The sequence below is a fragment of the Anolis carolinensis genome, unplaced genomic scaffold (genome assembly GCF_035594765.1).
Source record: "Anolis carolinensis isolate JA03-04 unplaced genomic scaffold, rAnoCar3.1.pri scaffold_14, whole genome shotgun sequence".
NCBI classification, from domain to species: Eukaryota; Metazoa; Chordata; class Lepidosauria; order Squamata; family Dactyloidae; genus Anolis; species Anolis carolinensis.
In genome coordinates this window covers 16,715,790-16,736,828 of record NW_026943825.1, presented here as the reverse complement: position 1 = coordinate 16,736,828, position 21,039 = coordinate 16,715,790, and the positions used below count along the sequence as shown (strand labels likewise).

The 21,039-nt window shown below is 48.4% G+C and overlaps 1 protein-coding gene across 1 annotated transcript; it reads right to left on the bottom strand.

Annotated features, from left to right (window-relative positions):
• Positions 1–1,706: 1,706 nt before the first annotated feature.
• chrnb2 (cholinergic receptor nicotinic beta 2 subunit) lies at positions 1,707–19,242 on the bottom strand. Its single transcript, XM_062964785.1, has 6 exons — positions 18,931–19,242; positions 13,038–13,183; positions 12,792–12,836; positions 11,332–11,441; positions 8,128–9,175; positions 1,707–3,011 (listed from the first exon to the last, which is right to left on the bottom strand). Exons 1-6 carry the CDS (start codon positions 18,992–18,994, stop codon positions 2,841–2,843), a joined length of 1,584 nt encoding a protein of 527 aa, XP_062820855.1. The 5' UTR covers positions 18,995–19,242; the 3' UTR covers positions 1,707–2,840.
• Positions 19,243–21,039: the final 1,797 nt, after the last annotated feature.

Here is a 21,039-nt window from a genome sequence, read left to right as displayed (position 1 = left end):
AGGTTCTGGTATTCTGTACAATAAAACACAGAAGCGAAAGAGGAGGCCCATAACCTGAAAGAGTATGGAATGCATTTGGACGGGCTCCCGTGGCGCATCGACGGCACAAACCCATCGCTCTGCTTCTTTCCACGAGCGCGATCCAATTGCAGAAGTCAACACGAGCCGGTGCTGAGGAGGCACAAAACGGCCGGAGCTCAATTTCAACTCACTTGGCTCCGCGTCTGGGGACACACGGATCCCTCTGGAAAACAAGGTCAGAAGCAAACAAAGAACGGACGGCAGAGAGATTTTGGTTTGGGGCTGGGCTCGGCACACTGCTGCAGAAAAAACCCTGCCGATCGAAAGGTTGGCCGTTCGAGCCCAGGTCGGGGTGAGCACCTGCCGTCAGCCCCAGCTCACCTGCCCACCTAGCAGGATCGAATTCAGAAACGCGAATAGATAAATAGGTACCACTTTTAGCCAGGCTGTGGCGCAGCTGGTTAGTAGCAAGCAGCAATAAGCCCGGGTCAGGATTAAGCTCCCGGCTGTTAATAGCCTAGCTTGCTGCCCACCTAAGCAGCTCGAAAACAGTTGCGACTGGGAGTAGAGAATCTAGGTACCGCTTAATGCGGGAAGGCTAATTTAACTCAATTTACAACACCATAAAAACTCCCGACCGTTAATCGCCTAGCTTGCTGCCCACCTAAGCAGCTAGAAAACTGAGTGTGAGCAGAGAATCTAGGTACCGCTTAATGCGGGGAGGCTAATTTAATTTACGACACCATAAAACTGCCGGTGACATGCGAAGAACAATGAGGAAGTACTCCATCAAGGACTCAGTGTCACAAGTGGATGATGAAGCGGCAGCCCTCCCGTGGCCGAAGCCGTGTATAGTGCCATGTATGTGCATTGCAATCCGCCCTGTTCTGTGAGTCCCCTTTGGGATGAGAAGGGCAGGATATGAAATACTGTAAATAAATATATATATATTTTTCCGTGTCAGGAGTGACTTGAGAAACTGCAAGTCGCTTCTGGTGCAAGAGGATGGGCCGCCTGCGAGGACGTTGCGGATGTTTCACCATCCTTGTGGGAGGCTTCTCTCATGTCTCCAGCATGGGGAGCTGGAGCTGACGGAGGGAGCTCACCCCGCTCTCCCTGGATTGAAACCACCAACCTGTGCCGGTCACAAGGGTTTCACCCACTGTGCCACTGGAGGCTCAAAACAAATAAATATGGGACACTGAAAACATTGGAATAGTTGCATAGGGAACTGTGTGCCATAGGGAAGGGTAGGAAAGGGTTAAGGGATTGTCATGATCAATCTTTGACATCTCCGATGGGCTGACAAATAACAGATGCATCCATAAAATGGGCCAGCCAGAAAACCTCAATTACCCTCTGGTATGCGAGAGCCCCTATATAAGTGGGCCAAAGAGAAGGTTCTGGTATTCGGTACAATAAAATCTATTGGAATCTACCAGCGTGTGTCTTGGTGCGTTTTCCTTTGGAAGACTGACCCACAGCACAACTGGGAGAAGAGAGGCGGAATGGAAGGAGTGGACACCCAAATCCAAAAACTGGACATTGGTTCTCAACTGGGAAAGCCCTGGACACATTGCGCTTCTTGGGGATTGTGCACCTCTTTCTTTTCAAATCGACAAGGAGATCGGGTTGGATTCCCATTCCCAGGCGCAAAGGCTCGAGACAAGGAGGGGACACTCCACCTGGGTGACCTATCTTTATTGGGTTCTGCAGTGCTGCGAGGACAAAGGAGGCACGCACACGGTCCGGTGGGGGTTTGGGGTCTCCAGGTCGCAAAGCTGCTTGCCATTGAGTCCCTTCCGGGTCGCCAAACGTGGGCCGAGAAGGCACGAATGCCGCCGCGTTTGGGACCCTTTTGGGTCTCTTGCCGTCGAGTCCCTTCTGGGTCGCCAAACGTGGGTTGAGACGAATGCCGCCGCGTTTGGGACCCTTTGGGACTCCGGTTCCTGGCATTATTCCTAAACTACCCGATTCGTCGTCGATCCGCTCCTTCGGATTTTGCGCAATCCTGCCCTTTGTCGAAAAAATTACGATTTTGGGCTTTTCTTTTCCGTTTCGGGCCCAATAGCTCAACCAGGAGTCTGTCCCACTGCACACGAAGTTATTGCGTCGCTAGAAATTGGAGGGACCGAAGGAAGATTTGGATTCGGAACCGTCCCGCGATTTCACTCCCATCCTATTTGCCGGCATCGTACTATTCTGGAAACTGAAGGGAGACGAGTGGCTAGACTACGCGGAGTTATGAGTAACAGCGAAACGCGGATCCGGAGGCGCCTCGACGCGTTCGTCCACAGAGGTATACGGGGAGTACGGCGATACATGGGTATGGATGTATAGTCCTACATGATTGTTTTTCCCTGAGTTGGGAGCTGGTACCCCGGCCGGTCGTTGGAGGAGGGAGGAAGGGAGAGCCGGGCCCCTTCCCCAAAAGGCAACCCCGTTCCTCCCGTTCGTTCGTTGCCGTTGCAAAGCGCCGTCCGGCGAGTGTTCCCGCACCGCTGCACCGTCCCATCAACCTAATCGTTGCTTATATCCCACGGAGCGGAGACGGCGAAAGTCGAACCAAGTCCAGCATGAAAAGCTGAGAACGTGCCTCCGTTGCACACTTATGCATCTCGGTCCTTGTTTCTGACAACACCCCGTCCTTTTTGCACCCATTGCCTTTTCTCTGTCACAAGTTACGGACCAAGGAAGGGATATCCGGTCTCCCCAGTCTCTCCATCCCAGGACCAGGTGTGTGGGGTCTTCTCCGGTCCCTTCCCCCCCTCCATGTCTCTCCGTCCGTCCGGCGGCTCGCTCTCGCTCTCCCCCGGCCGCTATTTGGACCCCGGCGCTCCTTGGTGGATCTGCAGGAGGGAGTTGGTGGCATAGTTTTGGAAGAGCGGCTGCAGGAACATGCCGATGGTGCCGAAGACGCAGACGAAGACGAAGATCCAGAGGAAGAGGCGGTCGATCACCATGGCCACGTACTTCCAGTCCTCGCTCACCTGGGAAGCGGAAGGAAACGAGTAAGGTGAGGCATTGCCACCGGGTTGCACAACCACATTAGTAGCCGGCAGCAACGATTCACTACTGGATTCGAAGCCCGGGTCAGAATTAAGCTACCGAATGTTAGTAGCCTCGCTTGCTGCCCACCTAAGCAGCTCAAAAACAGTCGCAGCTGCCAGTAGAGAGTCTATGTACTGCTTTATGCGGGGAGGCTAATTTAATTTAATTTCCAACACTATAAAAGCTCCCAACTGTTAGTAGCCTTGCTTGCTGCCTACCTAAGCAGCTCAAAAATAGTTGCGGCTGCCAGTAGAGAGTCTAGGTCCATGATGGGCAACCTTTTGCGTTTGGTGTGTCAAAATTCACCCAAAAAAAACCTAGCATGACTTGGGTGGTGTGCCACTTCGAGAAAAAAACCATAGTTTTGCATTATGTATAGTTTAAATAACAAAAATATATAATTGTAATATATAACTGTATTTAAGAAATCAAAAACTATTTACTACCATTATTTCCATGTACAACAATCTATGGCACCTCTTGCCATTTCCACGCTGATTTCTCTCTGTTGTAGTTTCAATGTAGTCATGAGCAATGAATAATATAATAGTAATAATATTATAATATACTACAATAATAATAGAATGGTATGTAATGTGCATAATTCCCATGGAGTAAACAACAAAACCACTGGGCCATGCAGTTTCCATGCTGATTTCTCTCTATTGTAGTTTCAATGTAGTCATGAGCAATGAATAATATAATAGTAATATAATAGTAATAATATGATATTATACTACTACAATAATAGAATAATAATAGAATGATATATATGTGTGTGTGTGTGTGAGTGAGTAAACAACAAAACCACTGGACCAAATCACACCAAATCTGGCCACAAAAGACATAGTCATCCAATCAATCTGCATGCGATAGTGTGTCAGCAAAAATGGCTAGGCGTGTCAGTGCTGACATGCATGTCATAGGTTGGCCATCACTGGTCTAGGTACTGCTTTATGCGGGGAGGGTAATTTAATTTAATTTCCGACACCATAAAAGCTCCCGACTGTTAGTAGCCTCGCTTGCTGCCCACCTAAGCAGCTCAAAAACAGTTGCACTGCTGCACTGTAGGCAAACTGGTTTGTTTGTTCAATTGATGTTATTTGGACAGCGGAGAGTACTGTATTCACTGCCCCACCCCCCTACCATGACAAGCTGGCACCTACCGGGGGGGGGGGGGCTATTAGTAGTAGTAGTAGTATTATCCATATGCAATACTATAGTGTTGGGTCTGTTTGGAATCTCCACTCTCAAGCTGTTGGGAATCATCCTGGACTCCTCAAGTCTAAATGTAGTCAGATAGATCCTGACAAAACCCCTGCTCATGAGAAGCTGAAGAAGATGTTGAACCTGATAGACATGAGCAGCCCAGGCTGAAGAAGGGGATTGTTGGGCATCACCCTGCACTACTCAAGTCTAGATGTAATCAGAGAGATGATAGAGTTAGATTGAGGGAATCCTTTCCCTGTTTCCAAAGCATGCCTAGACAGGCTTTACTGAGTTTCACTCTATCCTGTTCACGTCACATCCCTTACTTTGAAGTTACTAGAAATGTGAATATCTTTTAACACTAACTTCTCATTGGTCAGAATGTCTTTTATGGACCATGAGGTCGGAACCATTTTGGTTCTCTCTTCTCCCTTTGTTCTTCTAGCTAACAAGAAGCATTTTGCCTTCTCTCTATTTAGATGTTTGTTATTTTTCCTTAGAAACCAGTCTAGAGTAGACTAGACAGCTCCCAAGCCTTTCTATCTACAACGGAGTTCTTTTTACCTGAATTAATACTTTTTTTAACTTTTACTGAGACTCTGCAGTCCATTGCAATCCTAAATAGACAAAGGCTTCTCTTGCTCACCCCGTGTATGTAACTGCTGCATTTGAAAGATTTGCTTTTGCTACTCTGCTGATTTTGGTGGAATCTCCCCAGAGAGAGTTAAATTGAGTCTAACCGCTCAGAGATTTGCCTCGCATTGACCCCAGGGGTGCCAGTTAACTGAGAGTCTTGCACCACGGCGTAGTGACGTGGTGTCCCTTCTGCCCAATGGCCAGGCCAAGGCCTGCTTTTGGGGTCTGTTTGCATCTGTGGATGCGGAGGACTGGGGGTTCTTGCACTCGTGGGTTGAAGCGCATCAACAGCAGCCGGCCTCTTCCCCACGGTCCTTTTGCCAGAGATGGCGCTGCCAGGCCCCATCTCGTCACGACCACGCGTCCTCCTCCGCCAAGGTCACCGTGCCCCACTTTCGGCGCCCGCGTGGGCTTCAGTGCGCCTTCGGACCCTTTGCGTGCATGCATGCAACCCTTGGCATGTGTTTCCACGTCTTAAAAGGAGCCGTGCGCAGCTGCGCTTTGCTCTGGAGGGGAAAACGGATGACGCGCATCGGGAGACAGGCGCTCGGTGGCTTTGGGGCCGACGGCAGGCTGCGCACCAGCCGCCTTGGGATGTCGGATCTGGGAACACTTGAATATGTATATGCACATGTCAACATTGCATTCGGGGACACAAGCGCATATGTATTCATATATATACACGCACAGACATATCTATATATATAAAAGAGTGATGGAATCCTGGCGACCGACAAAACAACAAAACTAAACAGCCCACAACCTCGAAAATTGACAGCACAACCCATCATCCACGCCTCTACAAAAATACAAAAAATTACAACAAAAAGAAAAGAAAAATAAAGTCCTAATTAGAGGGAGAGGAATAATTGTTTTTATCGAATTGCTGCCAGTTAGAAGGCTAAGCTCTGCCCACTTGGTCTCCCAGCAACCCACTCAGCCCAGGGGACAGGCAGAGTTAGGCCTCACTTAGGCCTCTTCCACACTGCCTATAAAATACAGACACCACCAGACAATGCCACAGCAACGCGTGGCCGGGCACAGCTAGTATATATATATAATAAGACATCTTGAGCATCCCTTATCTCTACTGCTGGGACCAACCAGACCCTCTATGGCTTTGTGGCTGATGGCAGGTTGCACACCAACCGCCTTGGGATTTCGGATCTGGGAACACTTGAATATGTATATGTGCATGTAAACATTGGATTCGGGAACATGAGCGCATATGTATTCATATATATATATATATACACAGACATATATATATAATAAGACATCTTGAGCATCCCTTATCTCTACTGCTGGGACCAACCAGACTCTCCATGGCTTTGTGGCTGATGGCAGGTTGCGCACCAGACGCATGGGTTTGGAGAAAGATGAAGGAGGAAGAAGGAGACGGTGGTGGACCAAGGTGGAGGCAGACACCGTCAAGAGGAAGGCGTCCTTTATGGCAGCCACAAACTACTACTCCGAACACAGAGCCAGGACGGTTCTAAGGGGAATACTACAATTCCCAGTAGTTCACAGCATGGAGGAAACTATAACTCCCAGGAGTCCACAACATGGAACCGGAAAAGTTCAAGTGGGAAATTACAATTCCCAGCACAGAGCCAGGACAGTTCAAAAGGGAAACTACAACTCCTGGAGCCAGGATAGTTCAACAGGTAAACTACAATTCCCAGCATGGAGCCAGGACAGTTCTAAGGGGGATACTACAATTCCCAGTAGTTCACAGCACGGAGCCAGGACAATTCCAGGAGGAAACTACAACTCCCAGGAGTCCACAACATGGACCCGGAAAAGTTCAAGTGGTAAACTACAATTTCCAGCATGGAGCCAGGACAGTTCAAAAGGGAAACTATAACTCCTGGAGCCAGGATAATTCAAGGGGTAAACTACAACTCCCAGCATGGAGCCAGACAATTCAAAGGGGAAACTTCAACTCCTGGAGCCAGGACAGTTCAACGGGTAAACTACAATTCCCAGCACAGAGCCAGGACAGTTCAACGGGTAAACTACAATTCCCAGCACAGAGCCAGGACAATTCAAAGAGGAAACTTCAACTCCTTGAGCCAGGATAATTCAAGGGGTAAACTACAATTCCCAGCACTGAGCCAGGACAATTTGAGGGGAAACTACAACTCCCAGGACAGTTCAAAAGGGAAACGACTGGCAGACCGACCCTTCCTTTGCGCCGCCCGAGGCCGCATCCTCGCTCCGCTGCGGCCGCATCCCATGCTCCTTGTTGCCATGGCGACGGCAGGGAAGTCTGCGCCTCGTGTCCCCCCGGGGGTGCGCATGGAGCATCTCCAGCAAGCGTCTGGCACCGTTGCTGCTGCTGGGGATGCTCCATGCGCCAGCACGTTCCAGGGGCAGGGGTGCACATGGGGACCAGTGCTGGCATGTCCCGGCATGAGTGGTGCAAGGGGGCTTTGGGGGCCCTGCGCCTTCGCCCCCCCTTCGCCTTGGCCTTGCCTTTTGTCTCGTCTGTGGGATGAATATTTCATGCGCGCTCTCCTCCTCCTCCTCCTCCTCCGCAGCCAGCCAAGCAGAAGGGAAATATTGATTCCGGAGAAGGAAGGGTCAGGAAAGGACACCCGACTCTGACTCAGGCTTTGGGCGGAAGGAGAGCTTTCCCCACAACGTCTCTCTCGCAAGTTCTGGAAAAGGTTCTGGAAAAGGCCGGCCCTGGCAAGGCCACCCCGGGCTCCACCGGAAGGCCAATGTGCTTCCTAAGCTCCGGGAAAAGCCATAGGACTCCAAAGGTCACCCAGGCCGAGGAAAGGGCGAGTTCGGTTTTGGAGACGGTTCGTGGTTGGTCAAGGCGAAAAGCCCTGGCCGGGAAGTGGCCGACGGAACCTCTGAAGGTGCCAGTAGCCACAGATGCAGGCGAAACGTCAGGAGGAAATGCTACAGGAACGTGGCCACACAGCCCGGAAAACTCACAGCAACCCAGTGATTCCATCCACAAAATATAATGTACTAATAATATAATAATAACATAATAATATAATATAAACTACATTTCCCAGAAGGCTGTATACTCAATCTCCTGCCCCAGCTGCCTGTGGTCTTCATTTAAACCCTAGCCATGGCCTCTTTGGCTTTGCTATATTTAATACTTATGCACAGATGCAGGCAGAAGGTCAGGAGAGAATGCTGCTGGAACACATTGAACATCCCCCAAGGGAGGCTATGGACACTCACGCTCTGGTCGTCGTCCTCGCTCTTCATGTGGTCGGCGATGAAGCGGACGCCGTCCACCGCCTCCTCCAGGCCGCAGCAGCAGTGACCGGGCGGCTGTCCGGTGGTGGTGGTGGTGGTGGTGGTGGCCGCCCCCTGCCGCTCCCGGTACCCGTTGACCCCTTCGGCGCCGTTGTTGCCCGCTCCTCCTCCTGCTCCTCCTCCGGGCGGGAACTTCTTGGCGGCGGAGGGGTTGGCGTAGCAGGTGCAGGACCGGGCCCCGTCGCGGAGGAAGAAGCTCCCGGCGGCGGCGTTGAGGGCGGCGTTGCGCTGGTGGCCCTGGCGCTTCTGGCGCAGGCGCTGTCGGGCGCAGTTCTGGCGGGGCTGCTTCATGAAGAGCAGGGTGGGCAGCTTGTCCAGGAAGACCACCTTGACCCAGGGCGGCATGGTGTGGGTGGTGGGCGAGCGGTGGTGCACGTTGAGCACGCAGACGCTGGTGACGATGGAGAAGGTGACCAGCACCATGGTGAACATCAGGTACTTGCCCACCAGCGGCACGTCCAGCGAGGTGGGCGGCACGATCTTGGAGATGAGCAGGAGGAAGACGGTGAGGGCCAGCAGCACCGAGATGCAGAGGGTCATCTTCTCCCCGCAGTCGGAGGGCAGGTAGAAGACCAGGATGGCCAGCGAGGTGATGAGGATGCAGGGGATGATGAGGTTGATGGTGTAGAAGAGCGGCTTGCGCCGGATGATGAAGTCGTAGGTGATGTCCACGTAGGTGGAGTCGTTGGGGTTCTCGTTGCGCCGGCCCGGCAGGGCGATGATGTCCCACTCGCCGCTGGGGGTGAAGTCGTCCAGGCTGGCCACCTCGCTCTTCAACACCAGGTCAATCTCCGTCCGGTCGTAGGTCCACGAGCGGAACTTCATGGTGCAGTTCTGCTGGTCGAAGGGGAAGTGCTTGACCTCGATCTTGCAGGCGCTCTTGTAGATGGCCGGCGGGAGCCAGAAGATGCTCCCGTCGAAGGAGACCACCGCGTTGGAGTAGAAGGACACCTCGTACATCCCGTCCGCACTGCCGGCAACCAGAGACAAGAGAGAGGGTCAACCCGTGGGACCTTCTATCAAAGAGAGTTAACCAGTGGGACCTTCTAGCCAAGTCTCCCAGATATTGTGAGACCCTCTATTAATGTCTTCCAGATATGGTCAATCTATGGGACCTTCTATCCAAGTCTTCTAGACAGACTTGGAGGACCTTACGTTGACTTCTTCTAGATACGGTTAACCTGTGAGATCTTATGTCCAAGTCTTTCAGCTATGGTTAACTTGTAAGACCTAATACCCAACCCTACTAGATATGGTCAACCTGTGGAACCTTCTATCAAAGTCTTCCAAATAGAGTTAACCAGTGGGACCTTATAGCCAAGTCTTCCAGATATTGTGAGACCCTCTCTTAATGTCTTCCAGATATGGTCAATCTATGGGACCAAGTCTTATATCCAAGTCTTTCAGCTATGGTTAACTTGTAAGACCTTCTATCCAACCCTACTAGATATGGTCAACCTGTGGAACCTTCTATCAAAGTCTTCCAAATAGAGTTAACCAGTGGGACCTTATAGCCAAGTCTTCCAGATATTGTGAGACCCTCTCTTAATGTCTTCCAGATATGGTCAATCTATGGGACCAAGTCTTATATCCAAGTCTTTCAGCTATGGTTAACTTGTAAGACCTTCTATCCAACCCTACTAGATATGGTCAACCTGTGGAACCTTCTATCAAAGTCTTCCAAATAGAGTTAATCTGTGGGACCTTCTAGCCAAGTCTTCCAGATATTGTGAGACCCTCTATTAATGTCTTCCAGATATGGTCAATCTATGGGACCTTCTATCCAAGACTTGGAGGACCTTACGTTGACCTCTTCTAGATACGGTTAACCTGTGAGATCTTATGTCCAAGTCTTTCAGCTATGGTTAACTTGTAAGACCTTCTATCCAACCCTACTAGATATGGTCAACCTGTGGAACCTTCTATCAAAGTCTTCCTAATAGAGTTAACCCGTGGGACCTTAAGTGGCTATCTTCTAGAAAGGGTCAACTTGTGTGACCTTAGATCCAAGTCTTCTAGATAGGGTTAATCTGTAGTACCTGATATGGCTGTCTTCTAGATCAGGTCAACTTGGGAGATCTTATATCCAAGACTTCTAGATAGAGTTAATCTGTAGGACCTTATATGACTGTCTTCTAGAAAGACTTGTAGGACCTTACGATGAAGTCTTCTCGATATGGTTAACCTATGAGACCTTACACCCAAGTCTTTCAGATGTGGTTAACTTGTGGGACCTTCTATTAAAGACTTTCAGAAATGGTCAAGCTATGGGACCTTCCAAAACAGAGTTAATTTGTGGGACCTTCTATCCAAGTCTTCGAGATAGGGTCAACCTGTGGGACTTTAAGCCTAAATCTTGTAGATCGAGTTAACTTGTAGGACCTTCCATCCAACTCTTCTAGATAGGGTCAACTTGTGGGAACTTCTATCAAAGTCTTCCAGATAGAGTTAACCTGTGAGATCTTATATCCAAATCTTCTAGATAGGGTTAACTTGTAGGACCTTACATCCAAGTCTTCTAAATATGGTTAACCTATGGGGCGTTGTATCTAGATAGGGTTAACCCATAGGATCATATATCCAAGTCTTCTCAATATGGGCAACCTATGGGACCTTATATCCAAGTTTTCTAGATATGGTTAACTTGTAGGACCTTGTGTCAAGCTCTACTAGATATAGTCAACCTATGGGACCTTCTACATAGAGTTAACCTGTGGGACCTTATGTGGCTGTCTTCTAGATAAAGTCAGCTTGTGTGACCTTAGATCCAAGTCTTCTAGATAGGGTTAACCTGTCGGACCTGATATGTTGTCTTCTAGATAGGGTCAGCCTATGGGAGATCTTACATCCAAGTCTTGTAGGTTGGGTTAACTGTTAGGACCTTCTAGAATATGGTCAACCCGTAGGACCTTCTACTAAACCTTTCTAGATATGGTTACCTTACTGTGTGTTATATCCAAGTCTTCTAGGTAGGGTTAACCTACTGGCTGTTAGGAATTGTGGGAGTTGAAGTCCAAAACACCTGGAGGGCCCAAGTTTGCCCATGCCTGGTATATGCATTGAATAAACAACTACTACTACTACTACTACTATTAGTAGTAGTAGTGCAAAGGCACACTCACTCACTTGTTGTACAGCACCACGTCCGGGAGCCAGATGTGCTTGGAGGGCAGGCGCACCTTCTTCATGTCGTCAAAGTCCTCGGGGTCCCAGGTCAGGCGGTAGTCCTCCCACTCCTGCCAACAGGGCAAGGGGTCAGGGCAAGGGGTCAGTGGCACAAGGCTTGGCAACCACAGGCCCCTTCCTTGGACCCCAACCCCAGCTGCCCCCGGCCCCCATTCCCAAACATTGTCAGAGGCTTGCACGGCCAGAGTCACTGGGTTGGGGTGAGTTTTCCGGGCTGTCTAGACAATGGGTTCCAGCAGCATTCTCTCCTGACATTTTGCCTGCACTTGTGGCTAAGACCCCTCCCTTTTGAGCTGAAGGTCAGTCGGTATAAATGACCTCTAGGGACCCCTTTTGAGCTGACGGCCTGGGCTATGGCGCAGACTGGTGAGCAGCCAGCTGCAGCCAGCTGCAACAAATCACTCTGACTAAGAGGTCATGAGTTCGAGGCCAGCTCAGAGCCTGCGTTTATCTCTGTTCTATGTTAAGGCATTGAATGTTTGCCTTATATGTGTAATATGATCCGCCTTGAGTCCCCTTTGGGGTGAGAAATAAGGGCGGAATATAAATACTGTAAATAAATAAATAAATAAAATATTTTTGAGCTAGAGGTCAGTATAAATGACCTCTAGGGACCCCTTTTGAGATGGTCAGAATAAATGACCTCTAGGAACACCTTTTGAGATGAAGGTCAGTATTTTTGAACTGAAGGTCAGTATAAAGGACCTCTAGAAACACCCTTTGAGCTGGAAGTCAATATAAATGACCTCTACAGACCCCTTTTGAGCTGGAGTTCAGTATAAGTGACCTCTAGGGACCCCTTTTGAACTGAAGGTCAGTATTATTGCCCTCTAAGTAGCCCTTTTGAATTGAAGGTCGGGCTGTGGCGCAGGCTGGAGAGCAAGCCAGCTGTAACCAGTTGCAATGAATCACTCTGACCAGGAGGTCATGAGTTCGAGGCCCGCTCAGAGCCTATGTTTGTCTTGTCTTTGTTCTATGTTAAAAGGCATTGAATGTTTGCCTATATGTGTCATGTGATCCGCTCTGAGTCCCCTTCGGGGTGAGAAAGAAGGGCGGAATATAAATGCTGTAAACAAACAAATAAATAAATACATAAGGTCAGTATAAATGACCTCTAGGGATCCCATTTGAGCTAGAGGTCAGTATAAGTGACCTCTAAGGACCCTGTTTGAGCTGGAGGTCAGTATAAATGTCCTCTATAGGCCTCTTTCAAACTGAAGGTCAGCGTAAAAGACCCCAAAGGTCCCCTTCCGAGATGGGGTCACTCTAGATGACCTCTAGGGGTCCCTTTTTGAGCCGGTGCCGCCAGTCTAAATGACCTCTAAGGGCCCCTCCTGAGCTGGGGGTCAGTCTGGATGACCTCTAGGGGTGCCTTTTTTCTCTCTTAAGAGGGGCCTCACCTGCGTCAGCCAGACGTTGGTGGTCATGATCTGTTCCCGTTCATGCTGCAAAAGGAAGCAAAAGTGGGAGAGGGGTCAGGCCAGGGCACCCCCACTCCAGGTGCACTCATGCTCACGCTCAGGCACGGGCCCTGGGCCTCTCTTGTGCTCGCCCCGCCAACCACCGGCCGATTTATTCATGAGCTTATCAATTCCCAGGGATCCCGGGAGTTCTAGTTTGCTGGGTCCCCGCCCTGGTGTACGTACCACGCTGATGAGCTGGGCCAAGGAGACCATGAGCTGGACGGTGACCAGCTCGGAGCCGTTGGTGGCCGGGCGGATGAGCTTGTTGTAGCGCAGCGGGTCCAGGAGGTGCTCCACCAGCCGCTCCTCCGTGTCCGTGCCCAGGACCCCTGCGGAGAGACCCAGGAGAGACCCTGAGGCCGGACAGGCTGCAAAGTGTGAGCTTGCAGCACAGGAGCCACAGCAAACAAAGTTGGCAACCCAGCATTGCTTAGACTAGTGAGGCTGCAGCACAGGAGCCCCAGAGAACTAAACGTTGGCAACCCAGCATTGTTTAGACTAGTGAGATTGCAGCACAGGAGCCCTGGCCCAGGAAAAGGTGGCAACCCCACATCACTTTCACGGCTGCAAAGGAGGCCCCATGCTTCAAAGTGTGAGATTGGAGCACAGGAGCCCCAGCAAACTAAAAGTTGGTAACCCAGCATTGTGTACATTAGTGAGATTGCAGCACAGGAGCCCTGGCCCAGGAAAAGGTGGCAACCCCGCATCGCTTTCACGGCTGCAAAGGAGGCCCAATGCTTCAAAGTGTGAGATTGCAGCACAGGAGCCCCAGCAAACTAAAAGTTGGCAACCCAGCATTGTTTACACTAGTGAGATTGCAGCACAATCTGGCCCAGGAAAAGGTGGCAACCCAGCATCGCTTTCACGGCTGCGAAGGAGGCCCAATGCTTCAAAGTGTGAGATTGGAGCACAGGAGCCACAGCGAAGGAAAAAATTGGCAGCCTGGCATTGTTTACATTAGTGAGATTGCAGCACAGGAGCCCTGGACAAGGAAAAGGTGGCAACCCGGCATCGCTTTCACGGCTGCGAAGGAGGCCCAATGCTTCAAAGTGTGAGATTGGAGCACAGGAGCCCCAGCGAAGGAAAAAATTGGCAGCCTGGCATTGTTTACATTAGTGAGATTGCAGCACAGGAGCCCTGGACAAGGAAAAGGTGGCAACCCGGCATCGCTTTCACGGCTGCGAAGGAGGCCCAATGCTTCAAAGTGTGAGATTGGAGCACAGGAGCCCCAGCGAAGGAAAAAATTGGCAGCCTGGCATTGTTTACATTAGTGAGATTGCAGCACAGGAGCCCTGGACAAGGAAAAGGTGGCAACCCGGCATCGCTTTCACGGCTGCGAAGGAGGCCCAATGCTTCAAAGTGTGAGATTGGAGCACAGGAGCCCCAGCGAAGGAAAAAATTGGCAGCCTGGCATTGTTTAGTGAGTTTGCAGCACAGGAGCCCTGGTCAAGGAAAAGGTGGCAACCAAGCATTGCTTTCATGGCTGCGAAGGAGGCCCAATGCTGCAAGGCATGTTTGCAGCACAGGAGCCCCAGTAAAGAGAAATTTGGCAACCTGGCATTGTTGAGACAACTTTTTCAAAGTGTGAGATTGGAGCACAGGAGCCCAGGCAAAGAAAAAGTTGGCAGCCAGGCAGTGAATGAAGCCAGTGCTTTGAAAATAAGCTCAGAGCAGAAAAGCCTGACTAAGAATGGATGGATATCATATATATATGATATATAATGATATAGTACAATATAGTAATTTCATGCTTATATTGTGCTCTGCTAATAATGTATTGTATGTACATTTGATTTGTAAGCCGCTCAGGGTGAGAAGAGCGGGATATAAATGTAGTCAATAAATAAATAAGAAAAAGTTGGCAACCTGCCATTGGCTTCACTGAATGAGGCCAATGCTTCGAGCATGGCATCAGGGCACAAGGAGAAGTTGGCAACCTAGAATTGCTTCCAGTGCTGTGAATGTGTTTTCCTGCACATCAAACCAAAGGCTTCCTCCCTCCCTTCCATTCGGTTCTGTTCTGTTCAGTGGTGTGCAAAGGCATCTTGGTCTCTGCTTCATGTTCGGGGAGAGGAAGGCCGTGATGCGCCTTCCATGCACTGACTAATCTCGCAGGCGAGAGAGAGGAAGGGGCCAGGGGCAGCGCGAGCACATCGTCGTCGTCATCATCACATAATAATAATAATAATAAACAACCAGTACAAGAAAGCCGCACTACAAACTAGAGCTAACAGCTGGCACAACAAAACATTGCATGGAAAGTTCCTTGACAAAATTGAAGGAAAAGCTGAGAAGGAGAAGACCTGGCTATGGCTCACAATCAAAGCACCCCTGACAGATGGCCATCCATCCTTTGCTATAATAATAATAATAATAATAGCACAGCAAACAAAAAACCAGTACAAGAAACCTGCACTACAAACTAGAGCAGAATCAGTACAAGAAAACCACACTACAAACTAGAGCTGACAGCTGGCACAACAAAACACTGCATGGAAAGTTCCTTGACAAAATTGAAGGAAAAGCTGACAAGGAGAAGACCTGGCTCTGGCTCACGAATGGGACCCTGAAGAAGGAGACAGAAGGCCTGATCCTTGCAGCCCAGGAGCAAGACATCAGGACAAAGGCAATCAAGGCCAAGATGGAAAAATCAGCTGATGACACAAAATGCAGACTGTGCAAGGAAACCGACGAAACTAACCAACGAAACCATGGATCATATCCTCAGCTGGTGTAAGAAAATCGCACAGACAGACTACAAACAGAGGCACAACTACGTGGCCCAAATGATCCATTGGAACTTATGCCTCAAGGACCACCTCCCAGCAGCAAAGAACTGGTGGGATCACAAACCTGCAAAAGTCTTGGAAAATGAGCACGCAAAGATACTGTGGGACTTCCGAATCCAGACTGACAAAGTTCAGGAACACAACACACCAGACATCACAGTTGTGGAAAAGAACAAGGTTTGGATCATGGATGTCGCCATCCCAGGCGACAGTCGCATTGACGAAAAACAACAGGAAAAACTCAGCCGCTCTCAGGACCTCAAGATTGAACTTCAAAGACTCTGGCAGAAACCAGTGCAGGTGGTCCCGGTGGTGATGGGCACACTGGGTGCCGTGCCAAGAGATCTCAGCCGGCATTTGGAAACAATAGACATTGACAAAATCACGATCTGCCAACTGCAAAAGGCCACCCTGCTGGGATCTGCGCACATCATCCGAAAATACATCACACAGTCCTAGACACTTGGGAAGTGTTCGACTTGTGATTTTGTGAAATGAAATCCAGCATGTCTATCTTGTTTGCTGTGTCATAATAATAATAATAATAATAATAATAATAATAATAATAATAATAATAATAATAATAATAATAATAATAATAATACATCACACAGTCCTAGACACTTGGGAAGGGTTCGATTTGTGTTTTTGTGATATGAAATCCAGCAGATCTATCTTGTTTGCTGTGTCATAATAATAATAATAACAACAATAACAACTACCCCCTTTTCTCTCCCAAATGCACCATCTGGCTCCATGGACACCATTTGGGGGGTGAAAAGTGGCGCTTTGGGGAGATAAAGTGGGGTATAAATAAATATAATAAATAATAATAATTCCTGATCCAATGGAGAGACCTCATTCTGAATGGAGAGACACACTATGCACACACAACCACACACACACACACACACATTTATATATATATGGTCCCCAGCCCTACAAACTGGAATACGTATTATTATTTAATATAATATATTCAGTTTAAAGTTAGGCTCCTTATATTGTTCGATTAAGATGAGCAAAATGTGTCTGCATGTCTGTCTATCTCTCTGTCCGTCTATCTATGTAGTTTGTTGTGTGCTGTCGAAGGCTTTCATGGCCGGAATCGCTGGGTTGTTGTGCGTTTTCCGGGCTGTCTGGCCATGTTCCAGAAGCATTCTCTCCTGACGTTTCGCCCACATCTATGGCAAGCATCCTCAGAGGTTGTGAGGTATATGTGGTGTTCTATTTTATTGCCATTTGTTTTTACATCTTCTCCATCCCTGGCACCAAATGTTTTTACCATATCGGTTGCTGTGTTTTCCCGAGCTGTCTGGCCATGTTCCAGAAGCAGCATTCTCTCCTGACGTTTCACCCACATCTTTGGCAGGCATCCTCAGCGGTTGCGAGGTCTGCCAGAAACTAGGCAATCAGGGCCAGCTAACCCCTCCCAACAATGGATTTCCCCCCAGGCAGGAAGCAGCCAGGCTTTGATGCTGCAAGGCCATTCAATGCTAATCAAGGAGGCCAATTGGCAACATTCACACAGACAAGAGTTCTTTGGGGATACTCTGTGTGTGTGTGTGTGTGTGTGTTTATATATATATATCCCACTTGCCCAGTTTCCAACAGACCTCTCAACCTCTGAAGATGCCTGCCTTAGATGTGGGTGAAACGTCAGGAGAGAATGCTGCTTCTGGAACATGGCCAGGCGGCCCGAAAAACTCACCGCAACCCAGCCATGAAAGCCTTTGACAATGCGTTTGCTGTATACATTGGACACTGCCCTGAGTCCCTTCAGGGAGATAGGATAGTTATTTATTAATAGTAATAGTAATAATAATAATAATATTTCTCCCAAAAATGTGACTCAAAGCGGCAAACTAATGGTCAAAAACCAGAAACGGCAACGCATTTGCTATATACATTGGAAACTGCCAGAGTCCCTTTGGGGAGCTAGGATAGTTGTTTATTTATATTATTATTATTATTATTATTATTATTATTATTATTATTATTATTATTAATTTTTCTCCCATGAATGGGACTCAAAGTGGTGAACCAATGGTAAAAAAAACTCAGAAATGACATACAGTAGAGTCTCACTTATCCAAGTTTCTGGATTATCCAAGCCATTTTTGTAGTCAATGTTTTCAATATATCGAGATATTTTGGTGCTAAATTTGTAAATACAGTAATTACTACATAGCATTAATATTTAATGAACGACTTTTTCTGTCAAATTTGTTGTCTAACATGATGTTTTGGTGCTTAATTTGTAAAATCATAACCTAATTTAATAGGCTTTTCCGTAATCTCTCCTTATTATCCAACATATTTGCTTATCCAACATTCTGCCGGCCCGTTTACGTTGGATAAGCGAGACTCTACTGTACATTGGAAACTGCCCAGAGTCCCTTTGGGGAGCTAGGATAGTTGTTTATTTATATCATTATTATTATTAATAATAATAATAATATTTTTTCTCCCATGAATGGGACTCAAAGTGGTGAACCAATGGTAAAAAACAACAACCCAGAAATGACATACTGTAGATTGGAAACCGCCCAGAGTCCCTTTGGGGAGCTAGGATAGTTTTTTATTTATTATAATAATAATAATAATAATAATAATAATAATAATAATAATAATTTTTCTTCCATGAATGGGACTCAAAGTGGTGAACCAATGGTAAAAAAAAAACCAGAAATGACATACTGTACATTGGAAACCGCCCAGAGTCCCTTTGGGGAGCTAGGATAGTTGTTTATTTATATTAATAAGAATAAGAATAAGAATAAGAATATTTCTCCCACGAATGGGACTCAAAGTGGCGAACCAATGGTAAAAAAACCCAGAAATGGTATACTGTACATTGGAAACCGCCCAGAGTCCCTTTGGGGAGCTAGGATAGTTCTTGCTTTATATTATTATTTCTCCCAGGAATGGGACTCAAAGCAGCAAACTAATGGTCAAAAACCAGAAACGACAACGCATTTGTTATATACATTGGAAACTGCCCAGAGTCCCTTTGGGGAGCTAGGATAGTTGTTTATTTATATTATTATTATTATTATTATTAATTATTATTATTATTATTATTATTATTATTATTATTATTATTATTATTATTATTATTAATAATGCAATGGTAAAAAAAAAAAGTCCAGAAATGACATAATACAATAGCACAACATGTCTGGTTGCCCTTATTAAAATCCCTGGGCCCGGGGGAGTCCATCCACCCCCCCCCCCAATGCTCCCCCGAGCCTGAGAAAGGCGTTGGAGTGGGCGCTCGTACTCACGGCTGAGGAGGGCGAAGAAGCAGAGGCCGCGGAGGAGGGGGAGGGGGAGGGGCGGGGGCGCCATGGGTGGGGGGTGGGCGAGGGCGGAGCCCCCCCTGTCTCTCTCTCTCTCCTTGGGCCCTAAACGGGCGGGGCAGGCCCACCGGTGGGGCTCATGCCTTGGCGGGGCGCGCGGGGCTGCTCCTCCTCCTGCTGCCGCTCTCCGTGGTGCTGAACCCGCCGCCTCCTCTTCCGCGGCTGCTCTTCTGCTGCTGCTGCTGCGCAAAGCCTCTGGGCCTCTCCCCTCCCTCTCCGGCCCCCAAAGGAAGGAAGGGAGGGAGGGAGGGAGGCACAGGCTGTGCGCAGGCGCAGACACCACGGAGCCCCTCCCTCCCTGGTCTCTCTCCAAGGCCGTGGCAGCCCCCCCCCCCCTCTTGGCACAACGCTGGCAGGAAGAGCGCACACGGCCCGGCACCCCCCCCCCCCCTTCTCTTCCTTCCTGTCTCTGTGCCTCCCTACTTCCTTCCTTCCTGACTTTGTTCCTTCCTTCCTCCCTTTCTGTCTCCATTCCTCATTCCTTCCTTCCTTCCTTCCTTCCTTCCTTCCTTCCTTCCTTCCTTCCTTCCTTCCTTCCTGACTTTGTTCCTTCCTTCCTTCCTTCCTTTCTGTCTCCATTACTCCTTCCTTCCTTCCTTCCTCTTCCTCCCCTCCTTTCCATCCACCCATCTTTCCTTTCTTCCCTCTGTTTTCCCTTCCTTCCTTCCTTCCTTCCTTCCTTCCTTCCTTCCTTCCTTCCTTTCTGTCTCCATTACTCCTTCCTTCCTTCCTTCCTCTTCCTCCCCTCCTTTCCATCCACCCATCTTTCCTTTCTTCCCTCTGTTTTCCCTTCCTTCCTTCCTTCCTTCCTTCCTTCCTTCCTTCCTTCCTGTATGTGTTCCTCCCTTTCTGTCTCCATTCCTCCTTCCTTCCTTCCTTCCTTCCTTCCTTCCTTCCTTCCTTCCTTCCTTCCTTCCTTTGTCTCTATTCCTCTTTCCTCCCTCCCTCCCTCCTTTTCCATTCTTCCCTCTCCCTCCCCTACTTCCTTCTCACTTCCTTCCTTATTTATTTATTTATTTATTTGTTTACAGCATTTATATTCCGCCCTTCTTTCTCACCCCGAAGGGGACTCAGGGCGGATCACATGACACATATAGGCAAACATTCAATGCCTTTTAACATAGAACGAACACAAGACAAACATAGGCTCCGAGCGGGTCTCGAACTCATGACCTCCTGGTCAGAGTGATTCATTGCAGCTGCTCTCCAGCCTGTGCCACAGCCCAAGCTATTCTTCCTTCCTTCCTTCCTTCTTTTCTTCTTTCCTTCTTTCCTTTCTCTCCCTTTTCTTCCTTCCTTCCTGACTTTGTTCCTTCCTTTCTGTCTCTGTTTCTCCTTCCTTCCTTCCTTCCTTCCTTCCTTCCTTCCTTCCTTCTTTTCTTCCTTCCTTCTATCCTTCCTTCTATACTTCCTTCCTTTCTTCCTTCTTTTCTTCCTTCCTTCCTTTCTGTCTCTATTCTTCCTTCCTTCCTTCCTTTCTATCCTTCCTCCCTTCCTTCCGTCCTTCCTGACTTCCTTCCTTCCTTTCTGTTTCTATTCCTCCTTCTTTCCTTCCTGAATTTCTTCCTTCCATCCTTTTTCCTCCAAGGCCTTGGCATCCTCTTCTTTGCACAAAGCTGGCAGGAGGAGAGCAGACCGCCTTGGATTCCCCCTCTTCTCTCTCTCTCTCTCTCTCTCTCTCTCTCTCTCTCTTTCCTTCCTTCCTTCTTTTAAGAATTGTGGGAGTTGAAGTCCAAACCCCCGAAAGGAGGCTCCAGGTCGGCCCAGGCCTGCTGCCCTATAGGAGCCTAGCACTGCCAGACGTGGTGGAAAATATCACAGAGCAGCCTAGCACTGCATTATCATTGAAGGTTGCTATTTATATAGACAATGTGTGTGTGTACATGTATATACATATATATGTGTATGTGTGTACTATATGCAGGTCTATATAGATGTACAGTGTATTTATGTGTATTATATATAATGGTCAATCCAGATATAGATATACAGTGTGTGTGGTGTATATATAATGGTCAATATACAGAGTATGTC

Bases quoted from the DNA above. Each gene is read 5' to 3' on its own strand.
- chrnb2 (XM_062964785.1), bottom strand. From the start codon at position 18,994: ATGGCGCCCCCGCCCCTCCCCCTCCCCCTCCTCCGCGGCCTCTGCTTC. The intron at 12,837-13,037 runs GTACGTACACCA...TTCCTTTTGCAG, and splicing joins TGGCCCAGCTCATCAGCGTG to CATGAACGGGAACAGATCAT. The intron at 9,176-11,331 runs GTGAGTGAGTGT...GGTTGCCGGCAG, and splicing joins GACGTGGTGCTGTACAACAA to TGCGGACGGGATGTACGAGG.